The sequence below is a fragment of the Mustela erminea genome, chromosome 7 (genome assembly GCF_009829155.1).
Source record: "Mustela erminea isolate mMusErm1 chromosome 7, mMusErm1.Pri, whole genome shotgun sequence".
Lineage (NCBI taxonomy): Eukaryota > Metazoa > Chordata > Mammalia > Carnivora > Mustelidae > Mustela > Mustela erminea.
The window spans coordinates 130,489,614-130,503,640 of record NC_045620.1 but is presented as its reverse complement, the minus strand read 5'-3'; the positions used below and the strand labels follow the sequence as shown (position 1 = coordinate 130,503,640).

Sequence of the window (14,027 nt, the reverse complement as noted above, 5' to 3'; positions counted from 1 at the left end):
ACCCTAAAATAGCACTGGACTCAGGAATTAAGGCCATCGGAGCCTCAGTGAGACACTAACCAGGGCACCTCCATTGTTAGAGGTAAGAAGTCTATTCTGTTTTCCTTTCTTCAGGACAACCCTTGAGCGCTCTTATAAATGGACACAAGAGCCCTAATTGACCCAGCCAGCAAACATTTTCAGAGACTCAACTACACAAGCACCACCCTAGGCCATGAGAATCCAAAAATTTGGAGGAGATGGTCTCCACCTTAAAGAGTTAGTTTTGGGTTAAGGTTGGATGCTTATTAAAAAAGGAAACAAGGGCACCTGGGTGGCTCAGTAGTTAAGCCACTGCCTTCAGCTCGGGTTATGGTCTCGGGGTCCTGGGATCGAGCCCCACATCAGGCTCTCTGCTCGGCGGGGGGGCCTGCTTCTCTCTCTCTCTCTCTCTCTCTGCCTACTTGTGATCTCTCTGTCAAATAAATAAATAAAATCTTAAAAAAAAAAAAACAACAGAAACAAGAGGGAGAAAAGCTGAACTAAAAATGACTAACTAAAAACACACTGTAAAAGGGTTATAGAACAAGAACAAAGAATGATGAAAATATAGGAAAAGGACTAAGTGTATGGAAGACCTCACAGAAGAAGCTACGCCTGAAACGTAACCACGGGTTTGCTTTGCAGCCACATAAAATCATAAGGAGACAGACATTACTGTTATAACCTACTGTTGTTCCTCATTCTTTCTAATTAGAGCAAAACTACACTCAATGAGACTTTCTTGAGAAACAAAAATCTTTATTTCCTTAACACGTTAAAATGAATATAAAGACTCCTAAAAAACCAGTCTTTTCAAAATTTGTCTAAGCAACATATCCCAACATGATGATTCCGAATAACCTTATCTTCTATTACCCTCTGCTATAATATGGTATAGTTCAAGTATTTGTCACAATTTAAATTGGTTACAACAGCCAGTAAAGGAAGCAGAGGGCATTCAGAGATAACCCAGCACTGGGCCTTGTAAAACTATTTTGCATACCAATTGTGAAATCTCAGAAAAATCATATGTTTATCTAAGCAGTCATCAGGAGACAATAACCACAATGAACTCAAATCTGAGGACAGATTACCTTTAAAAAAAAGAAACGTCAAGAGATGATAGCTCTCCCCCTCCCCCCCACCCCCGTCTTTTTTTTCTTTTTTTAAAGATTTTATTTATTTATTTGAGAGAGAGAGACAGTGAGAGAGAGCATGAGCGAGGAGAAGGTCAGAGGGAGAAGCAGAGCTGGGAGCGGGGAGCCCGATGTGGGATTCGATCCTGGGACTCCGGGATCATGACCTGAGCCGAAGGCAGTCGTCCAACCAACTGAGCCACCCAGGCATCCCAAAACCCCCGTCTTTTTTAAGAGAAAGCCCTTCTCTATACTAACAATTTATAGTGGAAAAAAGTCATTTATATTCAGATTAGATCTATTTTGCAGAGAGCAAGAAAACAAAATTATATTCAAAAATACCTATGAATATACATTCACAAAATACATTTTACATATCACTATAAGGATATAAAAGAAATCATATGAAAATGAAAAGAGCACCTTAAACTTCTCTTTGTTCACTTTTATCATGACAAAGACTTTTTTTTAGTACCAAGAGTAGTACAAAATGAGGAATTTAGAACTTGTTTTTTGAGCTTCCTAATCTACAACTACAAACAAATATAAGTTGCAAGTCTTGGCCGTACTTTATACAGAGTCATACTACTAAACCTCTGTAAATCTCAGTTCTCAGTAATAAGAGGGATAATACCAAAAGTAGAAACCACATATACCTATGTAGGAAATACCTACTGATTACTCTATAAATGTTCATCTTCACCATCGATACCCAAGCCTACAAATAGGATAGTGCGTGGGGGTGACAGGGGAGAAAGAAGGAAGCTGAATGATCCCCTAAATTCCAGTAACATCCCTTAAAAGAGTTAAGTTGCCAGTACCTAAAATTTGTAACAATGATTTCAACTGGAATGGTCCTAATCTCTTAGAGCGCTTTAAGATCATGGGAGGACTTCATAGATCAAGTCACACGTTACTCAACATAGGCAACACGAACAAGTAGCACAGGGACTGGCAATAAGGTAAAGATAAGCAAACTCAAAAAAATCCTGAAAGGATATAAATCATGCAAATCAATGATGAGCCACATTTACTAGTAGATGTAAAAGTCTCACATTTACTGACCTAGTTCACTCTTTGGATGCAAAAGGTCACGGTCTTGCCTTTGACCTCGGGGCAGTAACGGACACGTGGAGTATCCTTCGCACTCCTCTCCGCCTCAGGCCTGGAGCTAATAGGCTACCTACCCATTCTGAGCTAGGCACGGAGGCAAACTTATTCTCTTTTCTTCATTCTCATGAAGAAACATTCTGGCCTCCACAAGCCTACTGGGTGATACAATGAGGACCACTGAACTTAGAGTCTATGTCCCACACCGTGACCCAATTCTCAAATAGACTTGAACTGAGATAAAGAGCATCAGTCCAATTAATAATTAAAGGGAACTTTGATTTCCCATTTCTCTTTCTCCCACTACAATTTCACAGAGGGGAAACAGTTATTAAGAGTCAAGATTCAGACGTTTCTGAGTCCCCTGGACCTACCACCTGATATTTTCAGAACTACTTCATTTTTAAAAGATCTAATTCACAGACAGTTATCCTAAAAACTGTTCTTAACCAAAAAAAAAAAGAAGAAAGAAAAAAAACACAAAAACAACTGTTCTTAACCATAAAAACATATGGAGCACACACCAGGAAAATCAGAAGGCCTTCATTAAAAAAATAAAAAGTAAGGTTCATGTTCATTAAGTTAAGTTGATCCTCCTATGTTAGACACATTTTGGCTTTGAGATCATTTAAAAATAAGTTAGAAATAATTTTATAATCAGAAAAAAAGTTTAAAGAGATTACTTTAAAATTAATTTTGTTTAATTCAAATTATTTAGCATGAAACAAAAAACTGTTATGATTTCAAAAGAAGGTAAAATTCAGTAAACCCAGTCACATACCAAGCTTCAGGCAGCAAAACAGAATATTCATGTGGAGAAGTGGTCTCTGGGAAGTTAGAGAGAATGGCAAGGCGATGAGGAAGCAGGTCTGATCCATGATAAGTGAACAGAATTTCTAGGGCTTGTACGTTACTTTCCTGTACAAACAGCAAGGGGTAAGTTTCCATTGTAAGCCTTAGAAATAAAGGAATGACTTTGTAGGACAACATTCAAACTCCTAAAAGTAACTTTTTATGCAGTTCTGATTTAAGGTACTTTGAAATATTTCTAATTCTTTGTAGTCTGCATCACATTTCTCAACCTAGTGTCATAAAAATCACTTACTTTTAAAAGTCAGAATGATGAATAAACACTTTTTAAAATTTTATTTATTTGAGAGAGAAAGAGAAAGACTCTGAGCACGGCAAGGGGCAGACAGAGAGGGAGAAACAGACTTTCCGAGGACTCAGGGCTCGATCCCAGGACCCTGAGATCATGACCTGAGCCAAAGTCAGAAGCTTAACCAACTAAGCCACCCAGGTGCCCCCGTCTTTTTTTTTTAAAGATTTATTTATTTGCCAGAGAGAGAGAGAGAGAGAGAGAGCATGAACAGGGGGAGGGGCAGAGGGACAATGAATAAACATTTTTAAAAATATAATTCCATCTTCTCTACATTAATATTAAAACAAAAAAATGAAATGATGGTAAATGCATGCAATAACATTAACTGTGAGGCTCAGAGATTTAGAAAGTGTTAATAACCATAATTATTTTATTTACAAAAAAGAAATTACCCGAGCATAAGTTCTTGCTGAGAGAACAATATTCTGATTTCTGAACTTCTTAAAGAATTCAGCATCATATCTCTGTTCAGATGCATGAGGCACTCCTAGGATTTCCTGAGGGGAAACAGCGACTTCATAATGAAAAGGCTTTTAAATATGGGTGACAAGAAAATATTAAAAACCTTTACAACTCTGCCTCCCTAAATAAATAAGCCTTGAATTAATTAAACTATCAACTGTTAACTGAAGTAGTACATCTGCATTCTTGCCTTTATTTTGAAAATAGCTGTATTTATAAATACTGTTAATTAAAAAAAATTAAGAAGTAAATGAAATGGGCAGTAGAAAATTAATTACATTAAGACAACCAAAACCCACCACCTGCTGAAAACAAGTAAGCCACCATTATACATGGCAGTGCAGTATGAACACCTGCATTAACTTCACGGCTGCTGGTGATCGATGTAAAATGCAGCCTGAACCATTCATTCATTCAACAAATATTTACTGAGCTTCTACTATGCACTAGGGGCACTATGATAGGCAGCATTGATGCCATGAGCACGACATATTTCCTGCCCTCCAAACTGCTTAAAATCTAGTGGGAACAGGCAGGCACACAGGAACAGGCGAAGGGAAACACACAGGAGAGTACTATAAAACTGGTCCTGGGAAGACGGGGAAGGCTTCCCGGGGGTGCCCCAAAGCTGGGACATAAAACACAAACAGGATGGCCATGGCAACTGCAAGTAAGGATCTGCCCACGGCAACGTATGACATAGGGCTCGTTGTCTGTCATGCTTAATGCTGAACCCCAGATCCCCAGCAGTCTGCTTTTCATATAAGAAGTAACCAATAACTACTTATCGACTGCATTAATTTACTGAGGTAGGAGAGAGACAAGGAGGAGGTGTGGAGGAGGTGGGGGGAGGGAGGCATTGAGAAGGTCGCTTGCAAATATGCTAGGCTTGGAACTCAAGCACATCTAGAAGGAGTCACCCAGAAGGCAGGTGGCTAGATCAAGAGTTCTGGAGCGAGGTGAGTCACATACATGCCACACTTACTAACACAGAAGTGAGTATGATTTCAAGGGAGATCAAGTTGAATGAAAACAGCCTTAAGGAGCAACATCATTTAAAGGATCAACACAAAAGGATAAAAAAAAAGGGTTGGGATGTGGTGGAGGACAAGGGAAGGTCAGGAATAGGCATCTGAAAAGCAAAGCAAATGAAGCAGGAGCTGGAGAAGCAGAGATGTAAGGGCAGGAGGGGGTGGGGGGGGCTGTTTAACACATATTCATGGAAACCAAGGAAGAAAACATTTCAAAAATGTTCTCAGTTCCCGGACTCCCCATCCACAAAAACCGCTCCCTTTGTCCCACCCCAGTTATGCATCCTACCAGCTCCCTAGCTCTTTAGCATCCCCCGAAGGAAGTCTCTGGGACATCTCCATGTCCAACAATGGATTCTTGAGCAACTGATCCTTCCTCCACCCGCCAGCTCAACCCAACACATGGCATTCCAGCAATCCCGCAATGTCACTGAGACATCCGGCCCACTGACCCTACATCTTTCACCTGCTCTCTCTCCTCCAAGTCTCTTATCCCTTCCAACCGGCTTAGTCCCTGGTCCACCATTCAGAGATTTCTTTAATCCCTTGCTTCTTTCCCTTCATCATACTCACCTGGCAAAACCTCATCCTTAATCCAAGGCAACTAAGAACCCTGATTACAAGGTACCAGGAGTCTGAAAAAATACCACAAAATCAAGCTGACAATTCTCATTTCAAGATCTCAGCATGGTTGGAATCCTGATGCAAACGAACCGACTGGAAAACCATCTATGAGGTGACTAGGGAAATCTGAACATGAAGGGGATAGGAGAGGATATTAGGGAACTGCTACTAATTTTCTTAGAAATAATGTTATTGGGTTATTTTTTAATTCTTTCCCAGTTACAGACACATAAGTATGGGTGAAATGATAAGATGTCTAGGATTTGCTTTAAAACAACTAGCTGAAAGAAAAGGCAGGAGTCGAGAGTAAAAGATACAAGATTCACAGAATGGTTGAACTGGGCAGTGAGTACACCCGGGTTCATTATACTCTTCTGCATCCTTTAAGGAAGGTTGGACATTTTATAAATTCAATTCAAATCTGCCATCCCTCCACGGTACTACATTTCCCTAACATGTTTGCTCCCCTATGCTGTTAGAAACTTCTCCACCGTTCTTCCATTCTTTCCAGACCTCCAACACCTATCCCGTCTCCATTCTCAACTGACAACTTGCTTCATACACTCTGATGGACACTGTTAGATGGGATATTCGTTTTCCCACCCACTGAAACTGCACATCTACCTGCATCTCTACCAACAGGATTTCCTTCCTTCAGCTACAACAGAAAAATTATAGCCATCTGCTCCCCAAACCCTGTTCATGCTCCAAATCCCATTTCTATAATCATGCCATTATCGCCTTTTTCTCCTGTTGGATAAATTCCTCCTCACCCTCGCTGCTTCCTTCCCATTAGCATACAAACAATACTTCTTTCTTCTATCAGGGGGAAAAAAAAAAAAATCTCCTAAGTTCACATACATTATCTTCTTGGTGCCTTGAAACAAAACTTCCAGAAGGAGCTGCCTACAATCACTGTCTCCCCTTACCCACATCCTGTTCTTCCCTAAACTCACTCCACCTCCTGCAATTCAAGTCCACTCCTCACACGGCATGAGAGACCTTTCAAATGTGGCCAGAAACTGTCCTAACCCCCTCTTCTCCCTTCCGTCTGTGCTGGGCTCCCTGGTAGCCCAGCTCCCCCCACCAGCTCACTCAGTCAGGAACACCCCACCCCCTTTCTTCATACAGCGCATGGGGATTATCAGCGGATTATCAGCGCAGGCTAACAAATCCGGCAGACCTTGTTGTGAGTTCCTGCTTTCTCCTTAAGCAAATCACTTTCCTTCTCCAAGCCTCAGCTTTCATATCCATAACACTAGAAGGAAAACACTACCTGCCTGAAAGACTGCTGGGAAATAATCCGGATTCAGTGGCCAACAAACAGTAAATCCTCAACAAATGTGTTGAAATTTAAGGTAGTCTCTTACCTATCAACTGCCTCAACAAATATTTGCTGAGCTCCTCAAGAAGCCAGGTACCTGTCTGAGCTTGGGGATACAGCAGCCACCAAGACAAAACCCCTACACCTTTCTGGAGCTTCTGCTCCCATGTCTGCCTTAGAGCAGCACTCCCCAGTCCCCTAAATTTACCTGCTTTTTTTTTTCTTTTTTTAAGGACTAGTTGGGATGACACTTCCTATATAGTGTCTTCTAGGACGTCCCCAGGAAAAACCGAATGCCCTTCTCCACCACGTTCTTTCCTAAGTTCTTCACGCGTAATTGTCACCCTTTAGTGCCTACATAATGTGGACTCCAGGACACTTCCTTGTTCTTATCTCCACCTCCAGCACTGCCATGATGGCTGGTACCTACCAGGCACTTGTGTCACATAGAAATGAATCCACTTTTATCTAATTTATCACAGGATTCATAAAATAAGCTTGCCTCAGGATTAAAATGCAATGCCTATCTCTACTACTATCTAGCTGGTGAGCTATCGTGTCTGAACATCTTCATTTTTAAGTTTTAACACCCAAATTCATCAACTTCACCTACTTCTTGAAAGCCTAGTTAGCCTAATTCTCCAAGAAAGTGGGCTCAAAAAATACTTTAAACCAGGCACTAGTGAACATACTTCCAACTGTCAGATAGGGAAACAGCAATTCGATAACTGAAGGGGAATGAAAGAAAATTAACTGAATAGTCAAACTCTGAACATTTCAAGGAACTCTTCAAGATCTCAAATCAATAAAATTTAGTAAAACAAAGGCTAAGACAACGTAATAAACCCTATCTGTACTGCCTTCTGCAGCTCATAACATGCTTTTATATATTACCTCCAAATAAAACTCCAGTACAGTAAAACAATAGGCTTTAAAATAACAGGACCATCCAACAATCAAACTAGTTGTACCCATAGATAAAAGTATTAAAAAATTTTTGCAACTTATTTGTATAACTATCATGTTTTCTAGTAACCATAAACAGCCCTCTTTTATCAATGGTATTTTGTTTGAAAACACTTATTTTATTAGCAGGTAGGAAATCAAATGCTTTTAGATTTGCCTATAGGCATTAGAAGTACTAAATATTTCCATTATTCTGGGGACAAGCATCATAATATTAGAGGTGACATTTACTGAGCACCTGCTGTGTGCCATTACCAAGAGCCAAGAGAGCTGTTTCCACAGAAAGGAGGACTAACATAGATGGAGGAAGTAATCTGCAAGTGAAGTCAAACTTTAAAAAAGTTAGGAATTTATATCAATTTCTGGGTAATGTCAGCTGTGAGGGTCATGTGAAAAAGCAGCCTAAACTATGTATTTTTCCTGAAATACCTTTAACAACATCTGAATGTTGGAAACGGTCAGTGTTTGTGTTCCTAAAGAAATAAAAATAAAGTATACCTTTTTTAAAGTTCAAGTGTCTCCATGAAAAAATGTTCATCATCACTAGGCATCACAGAGATTCAAATCAAAACCACACTGAGATACCACCTTATACCAATCAAAATGGCCAAAATCAACAAGACAATAAACAAGTGTTGGAGAGGATGTGGAGAAAGGGAAACCCTCTTACACTGTTGGTGGGAATGCAAGTCGGTGTAGCCACTATGGAAAATAGTGTGGAGACTCCATAAGAAATTAAAAATAGAGCTACCCTATGACCCTGCAATTGCGCTACTGGGTATTTACCCCAAAGATACAGATGTAGTGAAAAGAAGGTCCATCTGTACCCCAAAGTTTATAGCAGCAATGGGCACGGTCGCCAAACTGTGGAAAGAACCAAGATGTCCTTCAACAGACGAATGGATAAAGAAGATATGGTCCATATATACAATGGAATATTATGCCTTCATCAGAAAGGAAGAATACCCAACTTTTGGGTCATGGACGGGACTGGAAGAGATTATGCTGAGTGAAATAAGTCAAGCAGAGAGAGTCAATTACCATATGGTTTCGCTTATTTGTGGAGCATAAGGAATAACACGGAGGACATGGGGAGATGGAGAGAAGACAGTTGGGGGAAATCGGAGGGGATGAACCATGAGAGACTGTGGACTCTGAGGAACTAACTGAGGGTTCTGGAGGGGAGATGGGTGGAAGGTTGGGTGGCTCTGGTGGTGGGTATTATGGAGGGCATGTTTTGCATGGAGCACTGGGTGTGATGCAAAAGCAATGAATTCTGGAACACTGAAAAGAAATTTAAAAAATAAATTAAAATAAAAAATAAAAACAAACAAAAAAAATAAAGTTGAAGTGTCTCATTTTGGCCATAGTTAGGACCAAAGTTCAACCAACTAAATTCAATGCACTAGCAAATCACTAAAATAAAATGAGTCAGAAATATTCATATTAGGATTACTAAAACCCAGTGTATACCGAAATTCAGTACTGGAGACAGCTATATGCCATAACCTTAAAATCAAAATGTAAAATCAAAGTAAATAAAAAGCATCACATACCTAGAAAATACAGATACACTGAAATGGCTAAAGTGTTTCTGCTCCCTAGACTAACATGATTTCTGCCTTCCACAGTCTCTTAATTTTTACCAAAGCAGTTATATAAGAGAAACTGCTTCTGCACAAAATGAATTTTTCCCAAAACATACATAGTTAAAAAGATCAAGAACGTCAGATATTAGGGCAGCAGTATCATTTATAATGATAGACTGAATAAACCTAATTGGTTTGATTAAAACTACTCCTTACCTCATAGGTTGCAAGCCGATCTAAGTAGGTTAGTAATTTCCGTCTACAGCGGCAGAGTTCTTTTTGTTCCAGAGTTAACCTGTTGTGAATAGCTGTGTTAGGCACTTACAATAACACAGAAGCGCACTTCTCTACGAGTTAGAATAGAATAAAAATAACAATGTTCCACTGAGCCCCAAACTGACAGAACAGTACACAAAAGCATGAGGATAAAATAACACCAACTGCGTTTGGTTTGCGTTGCTGGAATAATTCATAGCAATTAATCCTCATGAAGAGCACACTTAAGTGACCAGTTATTTTTAAGAAAGTACCAAACAGTCATAAATCATTTACTTTGCGAAGTTCACTAATTTAAGTAGTTCTCGTCTCTTGTTGATCTTTTTCTCCTTTTTATTCCTGGAAGGCTCTTCACTGGGTGGTGACAGCTCCTCATAGGGGATATTGTCAATGTCTACTTCACCAGGCAATGTAAATCTGGAAGGAAAAAAAAACCCCAAAGCTATTAGTGAAAGCTGCTTTCCCCCACTCGGGCTGATTTTATCCCTAAGTTGCTCTCCATAGAAACAGAAAGAACCAACTATTTGAAAGAAAGCTTTTTTATTGCAAGGAACGTGATTCACTCATTATATCCACAGGATGGGCAAAAAAGTCATCACTAATCGTCATATACAATAATTTTAACATCATGGCAATGAGAACTACTTCGGAAAACATGTGAGGTTTATACTTATCCAATGTGAAACAGCCCATCAAGAAAATGCTGCCCAGAGTTTACAGTCGGAATCACTTCTATTTAAGATTTCAAAATGGTTTACTTAAAAGATAAATAAACAGGGGCTCCTGGGTGGCTCAGTGGGTTAAGCGTCTGTCTTCGGCTCAGGTCATGGTCCCCGCGTCCTGGGATCGAGCCCAGCTCCATACTCCCCAGGGAGTCTGCTTCTCCCTCTCCCTCTGCCCCTCCCCCTGCTCCCTCTTGTGCATGCTCTCTCTCTCTCTTACAAATAAATAAAGTAAATGAATAAATAAATAAATAAAAGTAAAATAAATTTATGAGGTGCCTGGCTAGCTTGGTCCATAGAACATAGGACTCTTGATCACAGGGTCACGAGTTGAAGCCCCACACTGCGCATGGAGATTACTGAAAATTAATTAATTAAAGTACAAAAAAACAAGGTCTGAAAATGACAATGAACGTCAGTCTCATTTACAGTACTTGTTAAATATATCATCACACTTATATCTTTAAAAAATTCCAAATGTCTAACGAGCTATGACTCCTGTCAAATAACTTTACTATTATTATCGACAGAAACTTGTGTGGTACTTACAGGTTTACAAAGTGCTTTCCTAAGACACACGATTTACTCACTCGAATTCTCTAAAGGAGGTAGGAAGCCAAGACAAACAAAATGAATGAAGCTCACACTTGCCAAAGGGGTGCTGCTGACTGGGAAGCCCTCCCAGGTAAGTGCCTTTAGCCCACAGCTAGAAGCTGCCAGCATCCGATAAAGGTCTGTAGAATCTGCTCTTTTCTTAGCATCAAGCTATCATACATACACACATTTAACTCAAAGGAAAGAAAGCTGTGACCTCAGATAAGATGAGCATTGATCGAAGGCAACTGTCTCATTACAGGATAACCTAAATAAAGAAAAGTTTACCCTCTGCCATGCCTCGGCTTTAATATTTTCACAAAGTCACCTTTCCTCGTGGATCCCGATCTGTCTCTGACCCACCTGCCGTCGTCAGCTCCTCTCCCTATGGCCACCAGAGCCTCCAGGTCTGTGCCTTTCAGTCCGTACTGAAGCAGCTCCTTCGCAGCATCCACATTTTCAGGAACTCTTTCCAAACACTCATGGAGAACCCAGGATCGTTTCTTTATTTTGCTCTGGATACAAATAAAAGAAAGCGGCATTAAAGAACCCAGGACATCTGATAGCATAGGACAACTGCTTTCCAGAATCATGAAGCTAGACCTAAGGAAGTAGAGCTACCCTAGTCCTTAGCCACAGGTAGCTGCTAGAGAAGCTTGACAGGAAAAAGCTAATTCCCTAATGGTGACTGGAATGAGATACAGACAATGAGATTCCTACAATTTTCTTTTTTTAGTTCTACTGAAACACAAAGTTCAGGACTCCTTCAGAAACATAAAAAAGATCTCCGCAAATTTTTATAGCTGCTTATTAGTTTGCATTTGGGCTATCTAACAGAGTAGAACAGCAAGCAGAAAAGCAAGATAAGACATAGTCTATTTTAACGACCATTCTGCACTTTGAAACAAAAGTAATGAGGCACAGGGCATCAGCGTTCTAGATTTACTTGACCATGAGATGTAACACAAAATGTAGATGATAATTTCATCATAAAAGCCATGATGTGCTATTCTTTGGAAAGACCAAGGCCCCATTCCTCCCTCCCAACTGCTTCCTCCGACTCCATCCAAAATCCCTGATTTAGCCTCTTCCAAGAAAGGGTCATTGTGGTTATAAATTTTAAGTAAGGTTTGACTCTTACCCAGCATTCCTTTATACATTCCATTCCATCAGTTCTTTCCTCATATGCCTCTTAACTCATTTTCCCTTCTCCAGGTCTATGGCCTCCAACCCAGTCCATGAAATCACCACATGACACCTAGGACATCTTTGCCTTGGTAGGGATTCCCACCAACACTCCCCCTCCATGCCAGTTCATCTTCTACACCATCTACTTCTGTGCCTCCAAGAGTCAAAAATCCACAACACTTCCCCATTACCCTAAGGATAAAAAGCCTAAGTCATCACAACCCTTCCACATCCTTCAGAACCCAAGTCAATGTATCTTCTAATCATATTTCCCAAAGTTCCCTGCTGTTGAATATCTGATGCGGCAGATGGCTTGACTTACAGAGCTCGTAAGGGGGCCGGGTGCTAATGCAGACATGAAACGAAGATTATGACAAATTTAGTCGATGTCACAAGTCATGCTCATTTCCTTTGAATTTGTTCAAACCATTTGTTCCATGAAGAACAGCTTCCTCTCTTCTAATTCCAGGATGCCTGTTCTGAAGTCTCTCAAATCTACTCAGAGTGTCTTCACTTTACAGCCTTCCAGAACCACTGGGTCTAAAATGATTGCTACTTTCACTGGGTTCCCACAGCCTTTATCTGGAATCTTCTTTATGGTGATTTATATTTTAGACATGAATCTTATCAGAAAGATTATAAGCTCCCTAAAAGGGAAGGCCAATTTATGCTTCTCCTGTGCTCCTTTCGCCTTCTCTCGCCTAGTACTTTTACTCTTAATTGCCTACTTACGTAGCTGAATTAGGTATTTCTCCCAATAAAAAATGTACTTGCTTTGTCTCTGTTAATACCTGTCAGCTCCTTCAGGGACCAATATTGTCCTTTACTGTGTTCCAGAAAAAGCCCACATAAACTCACAACTCACTGTCCTGAGTCACAAAAGAAAGATAATACAACTTTGGTGTTCTGATCTTCTAAAGGAAATACAAGGAACTTTCTCCTTTATTTCATTATTTCTCATGCTTTCTCTTCTCTGGTGTCTTACTTACTAACAGTTTGTCTTCCGATTTGGTTGAAGCATTAACTTCTTAAAACTTTCTCACATTGTGTTATTTTTAATTACTCATGTACAATAATTTTATGTACAATTTTGTACATAAATGTATATACATTATGTATAATTTTAAAATTATCACGAAATTTCCCCAACATTTCTTAGATCTTCCTAAATGCAAAGGCATTTTCCTTTTTTAACGTCACTTGAGAAGTCATGCCCTCTTGAAAACAGGCCATAACTCCAACTGTGTCCTCACAAAGGTGTCGAGGGTTCCAATACACAGGCTACGTAACAAATTTAACCCAGGCAGCGGGCAGCAGGAAGAGTCCAGCAAATTTGGCAAGCCTGATATGTCAAATATCTAATGCCTCTCAGCTTCAAGAGCTCTCCTCATGGCCAGTCATGGGATGGACAGCATTTCCATTTGCAACTGACAGAACATGGAGCTTCATCAAGAGAGGGCGCTGGAGGGCCATTGTGGAGGAAAGGCTCTGGTTTCTAGCCCTAATGTGCTCAGGTTCTAAACTTGTCCCTACGGCTTAGCAGCCAGCAGTGCATGTAGGGGACCCCTGGAAGGGGTGGCTTCCGCCCTTATTCCCGCTGAACAGTACGTCCAACTGAATTTCAGCTGTAACCCCCACGGGCAGATTCAGTGAATCTCCAAGGCCCAGGGGGTTGGGAGTCTTCCTAGATGATGCCCATCTGCAAACTAGGAGCTTTTTTTTTTTCAGTCCTGGCTATGGTTCCTTCTCTGAGGTTTTCCAACCCCCAGGCCTCAGCTTACCAGGGCGCCCTAGCCACAGGCATCAGCTTGCCCATCCATCC

At 40.4% G+C, this 14,027-nt stretch overlaps 1 protein-coding gene across 3 annotated transcripts in view; it reads right to left on the bottom strand.

Moving 5' to 3' along the window:
• Positions 1 to 14,027, bottom strand: part of NBAS (NBAS subunit of NRZ tethering complex) — a 327,228-nt gene that overhangs the window by 228,643 nt on the left and 84,558 nt on the right. For all 3 annotated transcript variants that reach the window (XM_032353267.1, XM_032353268.1, XM_032353269.1), the window contains 5 exons: positions 11,381 to 11,532; positions 9,978 to 10,118; positions 9,642 to 9,720; positions 3,822 to 3,926; positions 3,049 to 3,185 (listed from right to left, as the gene is read on the bottom strand). In XM_032353267.1, coding sequence (XP_032209158.1) covers positions 3,049 to 3,185; positions 3,822 to 3,926; positions 9,642 to 9,720; positions 9,978 to 10,118; positions 11,381 to 11,532 — 614 coding nt within the window. The remainder of the gene's footprint in view (positions 1 to 3,048; positions 3,186 to 3,821; positions 3,927 to 9,641; positions 9,721 to 9,977; positions 10,119 to 11,380; positions 11,533 to 14,027) is intronic.